This window comes from Fragaria vesca, linkage group LG6 (genome assembly GCF_000184155.1).
Source record: "Fragaria vesca subsp. vesca linkage group LG6, FraVesHawaii_1.0, whole genome shotgun sequence".
NCBI lineage: Eukaryota > Viridiplantae > Streptophyta > Magnoliopsida > Rosales > Rosaceae > Fragaria > Fragaria vesca.
This window is the reverse complement of record NC_020496.1, coordinates 26,738,049-26,752,530: the sequence shown is the minus strand read 5'-3', so window position 1 is coordinate 26,752,530 and position 14,482 is coordinate 26,738,049. Positions and strand designations below refer to the sequence as shown.

At 39.2% G+C, this 14,482-nt stretch overlaps 4 protein-coding genes across 4 annotated transcripts; all 4 read left to right on the top strand.

Annotated features, from left to right (window-relative positions):
* The first annotated feature begins 606 nt into the window (after positions 1–606).
* LOC101313238 (putative ribonuclease H protein At1g65750-like) lies at positions 607–3,477 on the top strand. Its single transcript, XM_004305779.1, has 3 exons — positions 607–742; positions 827–1,864; positions 1,985–3,477. Exons 1-3 carry the CDS (start codon positions 607–609, stop codon positions 3,475–3,477), a joined length of 2,667 nt encoding a protein of 888 aa, XP_004305827.1.
* Positions 3,478–6,523: 3,046 nt separating this feature from the next.
* On the top strand, positions 6,524–11,426 carry LOC101303827. Its single transcript, XM_004303810.1, has 7 exons — positions 6,524–7,230; positions 7,314–7,391; positions 7,532–7,605; positions 7,699–7,806; positions 8,589–8,701; positions 10,420–10,632; positions 11,323–11,426. The coding sequence occupies exons 1-6, from the start codon at positions 6,534–6,536 to the stop codon at positions 10,490–10,492; spliced, it is 1,143 nt and encodes a 380-aa protein (XP_004303858.1). The 5' UTR covers positions 6,524–6,533; the 3' UTR covers positions 10,493–10,632; positions 11,323–11,426.
* LOC101312952 (probable LRR receptor-like serine/threonine-protein kinase At4g08850-like) lies at positions 11,344–12,292 on the top strand. Its single transcript, XM_004305778.1, has 2 exons — positions 11,344–11,718; positions 11,786–12,292. The coding sequence occupies exons 1-2, from the start codon at positions 11,344–11,346 to the stop codon at positions 12,290–12,292; spliced, it is 882 nt and encodes a 293-aa protein (XP_004305826.1).
* LOC101303536 (probable leucine-rich repeat receptor-like protein kinase At1g35710-like) lies at positions 12,129–13,690 on the top strand. Its single transcript, XM_004303809.1, has 2 exons — positions 12,129–13,006; positions 13,196–13,690. The coding sequence occupies exons 1-2, from the start codon at positions 12,391–12,393 to the stop codon at positions 13,576–13,578; spliced, it is 999 nt and encodes a 332-aa protein (XP_004303857.1). The 5' UTR covers positions 12,129–12,390; the 3' UTR covers positions 13,579–13,690.
* Positions 13,691–14,482: the final 792 nt, after the last annotated feature.

The following is a 14,482-nucleotide window of genomic DNA, read 5'->3' as shown; positions in this document are numbered from 1 at the left end:
AAAGTTTGTGTTTTACCCCTTAGTGACTCTGACCATCTTCCTCTTCTGTTGGAGATTGGATCTCAATTCCATTTTTGGCGCACTCCAAAGCGGTTCCGTTTTGAAGAAATGTGGCATGGTCACAATGAATGCATCAGTATTATCTTGAAAGGTTGGTCTCATCCTCTCACTGGTAATGGAATGCAACAAGTTGGCATGCGAATTTCACAAACTGGTGATGATCTTCTCAAATGGCACAAGGAAGTGTTTAATGCTCAAAGGAATGAAATTCTGATAGTTCAAGAGAAGTTAAATGATATCATGCGCAAACCTTTCTCTCCAGACCAGTTTGACCAACAAAAAATGCTTAATTCAAGGCTTAGTACTTTGCTTCATCAACAAGAAGTTTACTAGAGGCAAAGATCCAAGGCTCTTTGGTTGAAAGAGGGGGATAGAAACTCTGCCTTCTTTCACAGAAAAGCCTCAAACCGACAAGTGCGCAACCGTATTCAAGGACTTCTAGATTCCCAGGGAAATTGGTCTACTGATCCAACTGTTATTATGGATGGTGTAATGCAGTATTTCAAATCTATTTTTCACTCAAAACCAAATTATAGCACAAATCAAATGAGTTCAGTTTTAAACTCAGTGGAAGCTAGAGTCACTGCTGAGATGAATGAGCAACTGCTTTTGCCGTGTGAAGATGGGGAAATCAAAGCAGCTTTATTTCATATGTGTCCTTCAAAAAGCCCCGGCCCGGATGGTATGTCCCCGTTCTTTTTTCAAAAATACTGGAGTATTGTTGGCTCTGATGTATGTCTTGCTATCAGAAAATATTTATCGACAGGTGCTAGCTTTGAAAATGCCAACCTCACTCACTTATGCCTCATTCCAAAGATCAAAGAGCCAAAAGAAGCGAGTCACTTTCAACCAATTACTCTATGCAATGTCCTCATTAGAATTGCCTCCAAAGTGGTAGAAAATAGACTCAAATGTCTATTACCTGACATTATTTCTCCATTACAAAGTGCTTATGTCCCTGGCAAGTTAATATCGGATAACACTTTAATTGCTACAGAGGTAGCCCACTTTATGCATGCGCTTCGGAAACAACAAGAAGGTTTCTTCTCCTTGAAGTTGGATATTTCAAAAGCTTATGATAGGCTAGAGTGGCATTTTCTTGAAGCCAAGTTGTTGAATCTTGGTTTTGCCCAAGCTTGGGTCACTCAGATCATGCTTGGTGTCACTTCTGTCCAATACTCCATCTTACTGAATGGCAAACCCACTGAAGTCATTTCTCCCTCTCGAGGTATTAGGCAAGGGGATCCATTATCACCTTACTTATTCATTCTGTGTGCAGAAGGGCTCTCATCCCTCATCTCTAAAGTTGTAGCAGATTACACTATAAAGGGTTTGAAATTAAGTCCTCAAGCTCCAATTCTGCATCATCTGTTTTTTGCAGATGATAGTTTTATTTTTGGTGCAGCCGAGGCAGATGAATGTCAGAGGTTTAGAACACTCCTCAACATGTATGAAAGTGCTTCTGGACAAAAAATAAATTATCAGAAGAGCAGTGTGGTTTTTAGAAGAAATGTCTCTCCTGAGAATCAAAGTGAGTTGGCTGCTATTCTACAAGTCCAACTATCAACTGAACATGACAGGTATCTAGGTCTTCCTCTTCGAGTTGGAAAATCCAAAACTCAAATTTTTGCGTACATCAAAGAAAAGCTCTCAAACAAGTTACTTGGTTGGAAAGCAAAACTTCTCAGTGTTGCAGGCAAAGAGGTTTTAATCAAGGCAGTAGCTCAAACTATGCCACTTTATGCTATGAACTGTTACTTATTGCCAAAGACCCTTTGTGAAGACATTCATCAGCTATGTGCAGGTTTTTTTTGGGGTGATGAAGACAACAAGAAGAAAATTCACTAGCGCAGTTGGGAAAGAATGTGCCTTACCAAAAATGAAGGTGGTCTGGGCTTTAAACACTTATATGCATATAATCTAGCAATGCTAGCTAAACAAGCATGGAGGCTGGTTAAATTCCCAAACTCTCTGGTGGCTCAGGTTTTTAAAGCTAGGTACTACCCGTACTGTTCATTTTGGGAAGCTCAACTTAGTGAGCATCCTTCCTTTTCTTGGAGGAGTAATTTTCAGAGCAGACCTGTCTTGCAAGCAGGTATACAATGGAAAATTGGAGATGGTGCTCAGATTAATATTTGGAATGATGCCTGGATACCAAACTGCCCCAAGTACCTAATTCACAAACCAAATTCATGTCAACTGAATCTAGTTCAAGACCTCATTGATCCTCAGTCCAGAACTTGGAATAATGTAAAGGTACAACAATGCTTCCCTAATGCTATCAGTAAAAAAATATTGTGCATTCCATTGAGTAATACAGTTATAGCTGATCGACTTACCTGGAAACAAGAAAGAAGAGGTAATTATTCAGTCAAAACTGCTTATTGGATTGCAAGAGCTATTGTCATGCCAAATGCTCTTGCCTCATCTTCTTCTGGTGATCCATTTGAACCTCTCTGGAAGAAATTGTGGCAATCGAAAATTCCAGGTAAAGTACTCATTTGTGCTTGGAGAGCATGTAATAATATTTTGCCCACTAGAGCTCGCTTAACCATAAAAGGTTATACTGGTCCAGTGAAGTGTGTCTCCTGCCCTCATTGGTATGAAGATATTGCTCATATCATGTGTGCTTGTCCCTTAGCAAAAGACATTTTATCCAGGGGGCCTCTCAAGCTATCTGCTATCTGGTCACCTATTTTTGACTTTAAAGAATGGATGCTTGAACAAGCATTGTCTCTCTCAACTGAAAAGTTTGCAAAATTGCTGATGGTAATATGGGGTTTATGGAGAAACAGGAATAATACTTTTTGGTCCCAAAAACCCCAATTTGCAGCTGATATTTTGTGTGGTACTATGGCTTGGTATTATGAGTTTGTGGAAGCTACTAAACCTCTTGTTCCAAAGAAAAATCAGCAAACCAGACCTAGATGGAGTCCACCAGCAGTCGGAGTCCTAAAACTAAATGTTGATGGAGCATTTCTGCATAACAATACTGATGGTGGTATTGGTGGCATTCTCAGAAATTCACATGGTCATGCCATTGCTGCTTTCGCTTATCATCTCACAAATGTCACTTCTCCAAAGCAAGTTGAATTGGAAGCAATTCGAACTGGTTTACAATGGATGCACAAGCTGGGATATCATGACTATGAGATTCAAACAGACTGCCAGCTTGTTGTTCAAGACATTGTGGCCACAGACTTCTTGCTAATGGAGTATGGTAATATTCTAGCTGACATTCATGTTGCTCTTAATAGAATGAGAAATGTCAAGATCACCTTTGCTGCTAGAACTACAAATTGTGTAGCTCATAGACTAGCTAGTTTTGCTTTTGAACAATCGAATCAGCTTGAATGGCTGGATTCTATGCCTATCATGCTTAGAGAGGTTCTAAGGTATGATTGTACCAACATATGATTCTGTTGAATAAAATTTGGGGCTGCTGCCCTTTTCCCTTCAAAAAAAAAAAGAGATAATTATATACTTCTTTCATAATTTGTTACTTAATATATACGATCTCATTAATTGCAATTTTTTAAAAATAATTTTTAGTACAAAAAAGCACAACAAATATGGAAGCAAGAAATGTCAAGAATAAAGGGAAAGACACATAAAAGCGATTTCAATAGTTTTTCTTGCTACGTCGTTGTGGAAGATTTTCAAGCATTTCAAGACATTCCTAACCACATCGAGAGACATGAGGCAACACCAACGTGAGGACATGAAGGGATGGCTACATAATCAAGTAAGCATGATTTCCTATCAACTTGGCCCAAGATGTGGATGAGGAACCTCCCAATCCAAATGTGAGGCCTATTGGAAAGAAGGCTGCAAAAGAAGCTAACCAAAAAGGGAAGAAGGCGGCCAAAGATGAATGCTCTATGACATCCGATGTTGTCACGATTACAACCAACCAATCATCAATATTGCAATCGAGGGAGAAACGAGACGAGGCTTATGCAAAACAATTGCAAAAACAACAACAACAACAACGAGAGTATATGCGCTTGCAAATGGATCTTCAAAATGAGCACTTTAAAATCCATGAGAGAGAAGATCATATCAAAGAAAGGGAAAAGCGTATTATGAAGATAAATCCAAATATAATGTTGTCGGGGCTTAGAAAAAAATTTTGGGTATCAAAACAAAAAGAGATAGCGGAGAAACAAGAAAATTTTGGGCATCCCCAACCATCTTTTCCCGGTGGATATCCACAACCACTTTTCCCGATGGATATCCCCAACCATATTTTCCTGGTGGTTATATGCAACCACCTTTTCCTAGTTATTACTATCTTCAACCACCTTCGACCAGTGAATCCACTGACCCGACCAATTTCAATGACCCATTAAACACCGATTTCTTTTGTAATGAGGATATTAATCTCGATAATTAGAGTTAGAAAATTTCACAGTCTTGTTACCCTTTTTTTTTTTTTTTTTCTAGGCTTGGCTTGTCAATTAAATGTTATGGAATAATTTTTTAATTTCAATATATTTTATTATATATTTGCATCTAACCCTTATTTACAACTAAACATTTAATATAAAACTCTTATTTAATACTAAAAACTTAATATAAAATCCAATAAACAGTCATTGCTAGAATATGAAACAAACGGGTGGAAGCTGTTTCCCAATGGCAATGACCCATAATCACCCAGGTCACACCTATGACCCAGGTCCTATAAGTTCCCGGGTGAACTTGCTCTTAGGATACCCTGGTTACGTCAATAATGAGCCATGATAGGCAAACCTAAGAAACAACCTAGATTCAAATAAAGAAAAGAAACCTTAGATAATTAGTCTAAAGAAACTAACTAGTGACACCATCAAGGTAAACAACCGGACTCATTGTCAAGCACATACCATTCTTTATTTCTAAAAACCAAAAGGACTAACCTACTCAGGCCCTAGGCCTCATCATTTGGCCCTTCGACCCTAGCCCACCCTAAAACCCGCTCTACCCTTTAGGGCCGAAGCCCTACTCGGCCTTCCATTAGGGCAGGCCGGCCCTAGCCCTTCTCAAATAGAGTAGGGCAAGTGTTAAGCAAATGAAACTCGGCCCTACCCTACGACCTTACCCTATTGAGCCCTTCAGGGCAAGCCCGGCCCGCCCTTTAGGCCCTAAAAATTTCTGATTTTTTCTATTGTTTTAATATGTCTCTTATTTTTTTTAGATATAATACAACTAATCTTCTTTATTTGTAATTGATTTTCTAGCTTTATTTCTTTGATTTTATTTTGCTTCGTTGAATAACGATTATATTTTGATGATTTAGATTTTAGAGAGATAGTTCATAAGATATATGAGTATAACCTCTTAGATTAATATTTATATATAGATGTCCTAAGTTAAGTATAATGTATATGCATGTATGTTAATATGACTACAAAATATAGTGTATTACATATAAGTAATATAATCATCGAGGAATATTGAGCTAAGTTGTAAGAAAAAGAAAGTAAAAAAATGAACTAGCCCATCTCAGCCCTATTTAAAGGGCTAGCCCTACCCGCTCTTTTAACCCTAACGAAATGAGCCGTTAGGACGGGTAAGGGCTTGCATATTCAAGCCTCGGCCCTACCCTACCCGGCCCTAAATTTTGTTGACTTTGACCCCGAGCCCTACTCGACCTTACCCTAAGTCTTAAATTTTAGGATAGGACCGGGCCCCTATCAGGCCCAAAGGCCCATGCAACACAACAGAGAAACCAAAAATTTTCCTTCCATCCTCTCAGCCTCCGGGGGCTGGCCCTACTCCCACAACAACCCCACCATCATCTTGTTAACTGAAGCCGACAGAAAAGTGACATCCTGAATCGAGCTTAGCATTCATCGATATGTTGCTCACCAAAGCGCCACCGCTGACACTAGGCAAGCAAGACCAGATGTCAAGAGAACCTTGCAGACCTGAAAAAAAAATAAAAACGTTCGTCAACAACAATAGTCGTTGCCGCAACGAAAGACAGCTGACGAAGAGCAAGCCTCCATCACCCCACACAACCCTGACTCGACAACACATATCCACCGCCCTCCACTGACAAGCCCCGCAGATGGAAGACCCACTCACGGCCACGTGGCCGATACAAAGCACGACTGAAGTCGCCAAACTGAGAAACCATTGCAGATCAGGGATTGTCGCCAAATCTGGTCTCTCTTTCAGTTGCTGCCGCTTCCCCTGCACGATCCGGAGACCTAAGATCCCACCGCGGCCAACAAAACCCTAGGGTTTATCTCTCAAGGGCACTCCGAAAGATGCATAGCTCTCGACTTACAATTGACCAACTTATATTACCTATTATTTAATATATATTAGAAAAAAATAATGAAAAAACAAAGATGTGGCTCTGGATTCCCCATACAGTTTTGGGCTTTGTCGCTAACCAAATCACAACGTCGAGGATCCATAAGATCGCACATCCCTAAAAAGACCGACACTTAAAATAGGAGATAGAGAGAGGCAACTTGGAAATGCAGTCAACCTCTTCACCTCCGCTGCCCAAATGCCCTTACGCTCTCCCCCACCATTCTCCTCACTTCTTCCACCCTCATCCTCCCAAAAACCCTAACTCCCTCTCCTTCCCCCTAAACCCCAAAACCCACTTCACCTCCCACTGCTCCCTCTCCCTCTCCCACACCCACCACCCTTGCCGCACAGACCTCCCCAAAACCCACAAACCCACCCACGATTCCGATTCCGATTCCGATTCCGAATCCGACCCATATCACTACGACACACTCTTCCTCCAATTCAGCTCTTCCAACGACACCAGCACCAGCAACAACAAAGACCCGGAAAGCCCATTAGGCCCGGAAAGCCCGTTTGAAGATCAAACAGATAAAGTTGACAGGGGAGTTTCGTCGAACATGTGGTGGGCGGACTTGAAAGCCGCATTGGGGCAGAGATTGAACTTCGGGGCAATACTGTTTTCGGCTAGAGTGCTCGCCAAGGACCAGCACTTGGCTCTGCCTCATGTTTCGGTGCCGGATATACGGCACATTGATTGGGTTGAGCTTCACAGAAGAGGGTTCAAGGGCGTTGTGTTTGATAAGGACAACACTCTCACTGTGCCTTACTCTTTGACGCTTTGGGGTCCTCTTGGGTCTTCTTTGGAGCAGTGTAAATCGGTTTTCGGGCCTGATATTGCGGTCTTCAGTAACTCCGCTGGTAAATTTTGGCTGCATTTGATCAAGTTTTTGTTTTTTACTGCTGGGTTTTGGTGTTGATTTGAGATTGGTTTTGATTGTTAGGGCTGTATGAATATGACCATGATGGTTCGAAAGCTAGGGAGCTTGAAGGTGCTATTGGAATTAAAGTCATAAGGCATAGTAAGTGCTTGTTTGTCCAATTTTTTAGCATAGTTTTGCTGCAATGTTTTGTGCTTTTCGTGTTTATGTATGTGAAACATTGTGTTAGAGACAGTAGGTTATATAGCAATTGATGTGGATAAGTTTGTGTTATGCTGCAGGGTTGAAGAAACCAGCTGGGACAGCTGAAGAGATTGAGAAGCATTTTGGTTGTAAGTCGTCACATCTTATAATGGTAAGACAAGAATTCATAGACGTGGTGTATTGTTTGTTTGATCTTTGTCTGGATTACTGAACATTGTTGTGGGCTGTTTTTGTATTTTGGTAGGTGGGGGATCGACCATTGACTGATATTGTCTATGGGAATCAAAATGGCTTTCTAACTATCTTAACCGGACCTTTGAGTCTTGCTGAGGAGCCATTCATCGTTAGACAGGTTGGTTTTCTTTCATGCACTCTAGATATTGCTGCTGTATTTTCTCTCAAACACATGAAAGATGTCATACGGACGTGATTAGGCTGTTAGTGTAAATGGATTCTTTACCCAAATTGGATAAAGTCAATCCAATAAAACTATGTTTGTCAAATGCCTAGTTTTTGGTGTCAGTAAGTGTAGCTGTCCCATCTTTCCATGGTTATATCCTTGTGGTTTTGGTAAAGCTTAGATTCTTCTTACACTGTCTTGTAGAGCAAAGGTGGAAAAACCAAAGTTTTGGCAAACTGAGAATAAAGGAGAAAAGGAGGGAAACCAAACCATAAATCAAAAAGAAAAACCCCAAGTGAAAGAGTAAAGAGGAAGTAGAGTAAACTTTGAGCTTATAGAATGTCTCCTCCTTACAAAACTTTGACCATAAGTACACCCAAAGCACTAAGTAGATGGATTTTATTTTATACCTCAGTTTCCTGAGATGTGTGTGTGTCCCAACGAAGGTTTCTGCCCCCTTCCATTTGAGGATCATAACCAACTACAAACTAAAAGGCAACCAAACAGGATTAATCTTCCAATCATGTGTAACCCATCTTAAATTGACCACCATCTTAGTCGAGTTTTTTTTGTATTAGGCATTGGCAAGCTGGGAAAGGATGTTAGAAAAGAATGAATGATTTTAGTAGTTGCTAATTGTTATGAATGACCCTGTAATATATGCTTTTTATGTTGCAGTTACATTCCATGATTTGCTCTATTCGTCTCTAATACTTCACTGGTGTTAATTGCAGGTGAGGAAACTAGAAACAGCCCTGGTGAATAGTTGGTCTAGGACAGGGTTAAAACCCATGAGTCATAGGTTGTTGCCAGATGGCATGCAGTGTGTGAAACATCCATCACCCCTGTAAGAACTATTGTTGAATGTTAATTTATTCAGAACCAAAATTTCTTGTAGCTAGCTGTGCCAATGGTTTTGATGGTTTTGCCATTTTATATTTCGAAGCAAAGCAATGAGAGAAATTTGATCACTGTTCCTTGCTAATCAAGTAAATTGACACAATATGGCTTCTTAGAAGGGAAAAGAAAAAGAAAAGGTTGATATAAAATTATAAATAGAAGGAAGATAAAGTCATAAAACAATTGTAGGTTACAGAATGCAAGCAGCCCATTCCATCCTTCACTAGATGATTTTCATCTTTGTTAATAATTGTTATAGAGGTTGATTCATAATATCCTAAATTGTATCTATATGCTACGGAGCCACGCCATGCTTCATTTTGATGCAGGCAAAGAATTGACTACCCTCACTGTACGGTATCTGTTAAGTAGAGGGATTCTATCTAAGACCAGTAGTGCTGAGATACATTTCAACATGGGATTATTTCACACTGGTAGTGATCACATCATCCTAGTAAGAAAAATGAAAAATGTTGCTATTGGTCGGAATTATTATATGTTCAACATGTCGATTTCTGATGACTAATACACAGACAGAAACGTTAACCTTTTAAACTTGATTATGAAAAGAACGTTCTTGGTTATCTTTAAGAAGTGATAAGGCAGATAACAAATTATTAATATTGAGGGACAAGGACTCTTAAGAAACTGGTTAGATTTACATAAGAGAAGACAAGGTGCTATCATTGGCATGGATAGGAATTTGCTCATTTGAAGTAGGGATGACAATAATCCCCAGCGGGTAGGGTACCAACGGGTATTCGACCCTAACGGGGAAGGTATAAACGGGTAACGGGGATGGGGATCCTCAGTATTTGAATTCTTAAATCGGGTACCGGACGGGTATGGTATTTAGATATTCGTCCCCATCCCCACCCATTAAGGATGAAAATATTATTATATATAATTATAAAATTTATATATATATTTATATATAATTTATAAATAAATATTTATGTAAAAAAATTTGTGATTCTCTTAATAAACATTTAATGGACCTTCTTTTTTATTATATATTTTTATTCTCTTATTGAAATTTACCGGTATTGTTCTGTTTTAACCAAGACTTGTATTTATTTTTATTTGATTGAAGCATGAAACTTATTTATTTTGCTATTTGATTTTAATTTCATACTTTTATATAATTGTATTTCGTATTTTTTTTAAAAAAAAATTAATTTAATACATAATTGTTAATGGGTATGGGTACGGGGAATCCCCATTATCTAATTACGGATACGAGGACGGGTACGGGTACGGGGATGAGAAATGTAAAAAGATATGGGTACGGTATTTTGATCCCCGTACCCTACCCTACCCTACCCATTGCCATCCCTAATTTGAAGTCAACATATATCCATCAAGTAAAGCATCATACAGAAACAAACAGCTTTGGAATGAGGATTGCCAAAGAAATATAGATGAGTGGTGGTCATTCCTCTATAGATGGGGATATTATGAATAGTTAATGTTGAAAATCTCCTCTACTCAAATCAGCACCTGTGACATTCATGTGTGTATCCATTCTTTCGTTGCAACTAAAAATCCTAAGAGCTGAAAATCATGGTGTGTTTGGTAGATAAATTGCTCTATCATAATATTATTTCATGTCGAATGTTGTTCATCCCTGTTTTCATGTTCCTTGTCTCTTTTTTTGTTTCAAAGTTGCAATTTCTGCATCTTTTACAGCTCCTTCATCAGTATCAGCAGAGAGAGTAGAAGCAGAGGCTCTTCTTAAATGGAGGGCCAGCCTAGACAACCCAAACCAAGCTCTTATGTCTTCATGGGTTGGAAATAGTCCTTGCAACTGGACTGGTATTGATTGCAATGAATTCAGAAGCATCACACACATTAGCCTTTCTCGCACTGGTTTAAGAGGTACTCTCTATGCTTTCAGATTTTCATCCTTCCCTTCTTTCCTCAGCCTTAATCTAAGCCAAACTTGTTATATGGAAACATTCCTTCGAGCTTAAGTAATCTTTCTAAGCTCATCTACCTTGATTTGGCTACAAATCAATTCTTTGGAAGAATCCCATCCGAGTAGGACTTCTGACAAGTCTTAACATACTTTATCTGGATGACAATGACATAAATGAATCGATTCCAAATGAAATCGGATCACTGAGGTCACTTCCAAGAGCTGGGTTTGAGTGAAAATAACCTGACAGGTCCAATCCCTGCCTCTATATGGAGCTTGGGCAACTTGACCTTACTATATCTGTGGAGGAATCAACTTTCTGGAACAGTCACTCAAGAAGTAGGGAACCTTAAATCCCTTAACCAGCTCCACTTGCAATTTAACAACCTAACTGGTCCAATACCAGCATCCATAGGAAACCTGGCCAATTTGACTTATTTAGCACTTCTGAGTAATTCATTTTATGGATCCATCCCTTCATCTTTAGGAAACTTGACCAAGCTCACCTTGTTAGATATCCAGATGAATCAACTGAGTGGCCTCATCCCACCCCAATTAGGCAAGCTTACAATGCTATTCAAGTTAGGGCTGTTCGTAAACTATCTCAATGGCTCTATTCCTGGAGAGCTAACAACCTTACAAACTTGCAGAATTTAGGCGTTTCTAGCAACATGTTATCAGGCTATCTTCCTCAGGAAATTTGCAATGGTGGACTACTTGTAAATTTCACAGCAAATGACAATTATTTCATTGGCTCCATCCCGAAAAGTTTCAAGAACTGGTCCAGCTTATACAGAGTGAGGCTTGATAGAAACATGTTAACGGGAAATATATCCGAAGATCTTGGAGTTTATCCAGATTTGTACTATATTGATTTGAGCTATAACAGTTTCTATGGGGAAATTTCTCCAAAGTGGGTGCGGTGCCAAAGTCTGCAAAGCTTGAAAATATCTAATAACAGGATTTCCGGAGGAATTCCTCCACAACTTGGGGAATCACTTCCGCTTCGAGTGCTCGACCTCTCCTCCAATTATCTAGTTGGGAATGTTCCCAAAGAACTGGGGAGATTAGAATCACTATTCGTCCTTAACCTTGGTGGTAATAAACTTTCAGGAAGTATTCCTTTGGAAATCGGGAGATCTTTCCAATCTTGAACAACTCAACTTAGCAGCAGACAGTCTCACTGGAACAATTCCTGAGCAATTAAGTGGGTACTCAAAGCTGTTGAACTTGAATTTGAGCATGAATAGATTCACAGAGAATATGCCTTCAGAGATTGGCCGCTTACAGTATCTTCAGGTTCTCGATCTGAGTCATAACTTACTGAGAGGAGAGATAAAACCACAGTTTGCAGAAATGGGAAACTTGGAAGCATTGAATCTCTCTCACAATGAGCTCTCTGGTTCCTTGCCATCCACTTTTGATGATATGCTAAGTTTGACGGTTGTTGACATATCCTACAATCAATTGGAGGGTCCTCTTCCCAATAATAAAGCATTCACGGAGGCTCCGGTTGAAGCTTTAGGGAATAACAAAGGCTTGTGTGGTAATGCTACAGGTCTGAAGGCATGCTCATCTACAATAAGAAAGGGGGAAGAGCATAATGTGAACGTCATTTGATCACTGTCCCCATTTTTGGAACCCTGTTTCTTGTTTTCATTGTAGTTGGGATTCTCTACACTCGTCGCCATCACCAGACCACAAGAGAAAAACAGAAAATGCCAGGAGAAGTACAAACTGAGAATCTCTTTTCAATATGGAGCTATGATGGGAAATTGGTATATGAGGACATCATTGAATCTACAGAGGAATTTGACTCTCAATATTGTGTAGGAGCAGGAAGGCATGCAAGTGTTTATAAAGCTGAGCTGCAAACAGGCCAGATTGTTGCAGTGAAGAAAATTCACACGCTACAGGATGGTAGTGGGGTAGCAAATCTCAAGGAGTTTGAGAGTGAGATCCATGCACTCTCAGAAATTCGCCACCGAAACATTGTCAAACTCTATGGTTTTTGCCGACATCCACGCCACTCATTCTTGGTTTACCAGTTTCTGGAAGGGGGAAGCTTAGAAAAGCTACTGCACAATGACAAAGAAGTAGTTATGTTTGAATGGATTGCAAGGGTAAATCTTGTCACGAGTGTAGCAGATGCTTTAGCCTATATGCACCATGATTGCTCGCCTCCAATTGTTCATCGAGACATATCAAGCAAGAATATTCTGCTGGATTTAGAATACAACGCTTACATCTCTGATTTTGGCACAGCTAAAATTTTGAAGCCCAATTCTTCCAATTGGACTTCATTTGCAGGCACATTTGGATACACTGCTCCAGGTAACTATTTACAGTTAGTTTCCTCAATTTTTTCTCATTTCATATTATTGGCAAAACATACTACCTTCCCATAAAAAGTGACATGTTAAATTGTTACAGCGGCAGTCTAACCTATACCATTAACGAAGTGTTCTTGCTTAATATGCAACTGTCCAGAAAAGTAAATAAGGAATCATTTTGGCATTGCAGAATTTGCATACACAATGGAAGTGAATGAGAAATGTGATGTTTATAGTTTTGGAGTGTTAACTCTAGAAGTGATCATGGGAAAGCATCCAGGGGACCTCATGATCTCAGTTTTTTCATCCTCATCACCGATGTCAAGTACTGTGCTTGATACACTGCTGATGAACATTTTGGATCAACGCCTTCCAGATCTTAGAGGTCAAGTTGCAGAGAAACTGGTGTTTATTGCAAAACTTGCATTTTCATGCTTGCAAACCAATCCGCAATCTCGGCCAACCATGCAGCAGGTTTCCCAGGAGCTATCAAATCAAAGGCCATCTTTACTACCACTCAGGTTTGACAAGATAACCTTGGCACATCTACTTGACAATTCTTGTATTCCTTGACATTGATATGCACCCGTCTTTCCTCTGAGATTGTGTGAGAATCGTTCCCTATTTCATCTTATTAGACTGTTAGTGTTTAGGTTTCTCCAAAGTTGTTGTCCTAGTTATGCAATAAAGAGAATCTGTGGGATGAAGTTGGATTTCAAGTCTGTTTCTTGCTCTTTAGGGTACACAAGTTTTTCAAATTCGCTCCTAAAACATCAGCACTTCCAACAACTAACATTAGAGCTTTTACATTTTCAAAAATATTGTTAAATTTATTCATTCAGAATTTCAGATTTCTAGTAATTTAATCATGTCATGTCAAAAATGCAAAAGAACAAAAATAAATATTATTACACTTAAATTCTGCTAACACTTGGTTTATCATCATGAGTTTTTTTTTTTTTTTTCAGATAAACAATTTATATAAATCCATTAGTAGCAAAACAAACTGTCAACCAAAAAGAGAAAGGTTTGGTCATATGAACTTAAACAAAACATAAAATAGCTCATAAAGACAATAGTTTCCTAACATGACGAATTTAAAGAAAAAGTTAAAAGTTTGTGCTTCCCATGAGAAAGACAAACAACTTCTCCTTAAGTGTTGTGAGTTGTGAATGGAAATGCAAACCGTGTTGGGATACAAGAAAAGAGAAAGCGGCATCCTCACGTACGTAATGATTCTTCAAAAATAAATTGCATATTGATACCAATAGCAAGCATATGTTCATCAGTAGGGACTGAGGCAGAAATTTTCATGCTTGCAAACCAATCCGCAATCTCATCCAACCATGAAGCAGGTTTCCTAGAATATTCTCTCAATATTCTCCAAATCAGGTCTTTGTAGTTCAATTCAGTTCAGACCACGAAGTGAAAAAACAAGAAAAATTGCATCCAGTGAATCACCAATAAGATTCGGAAT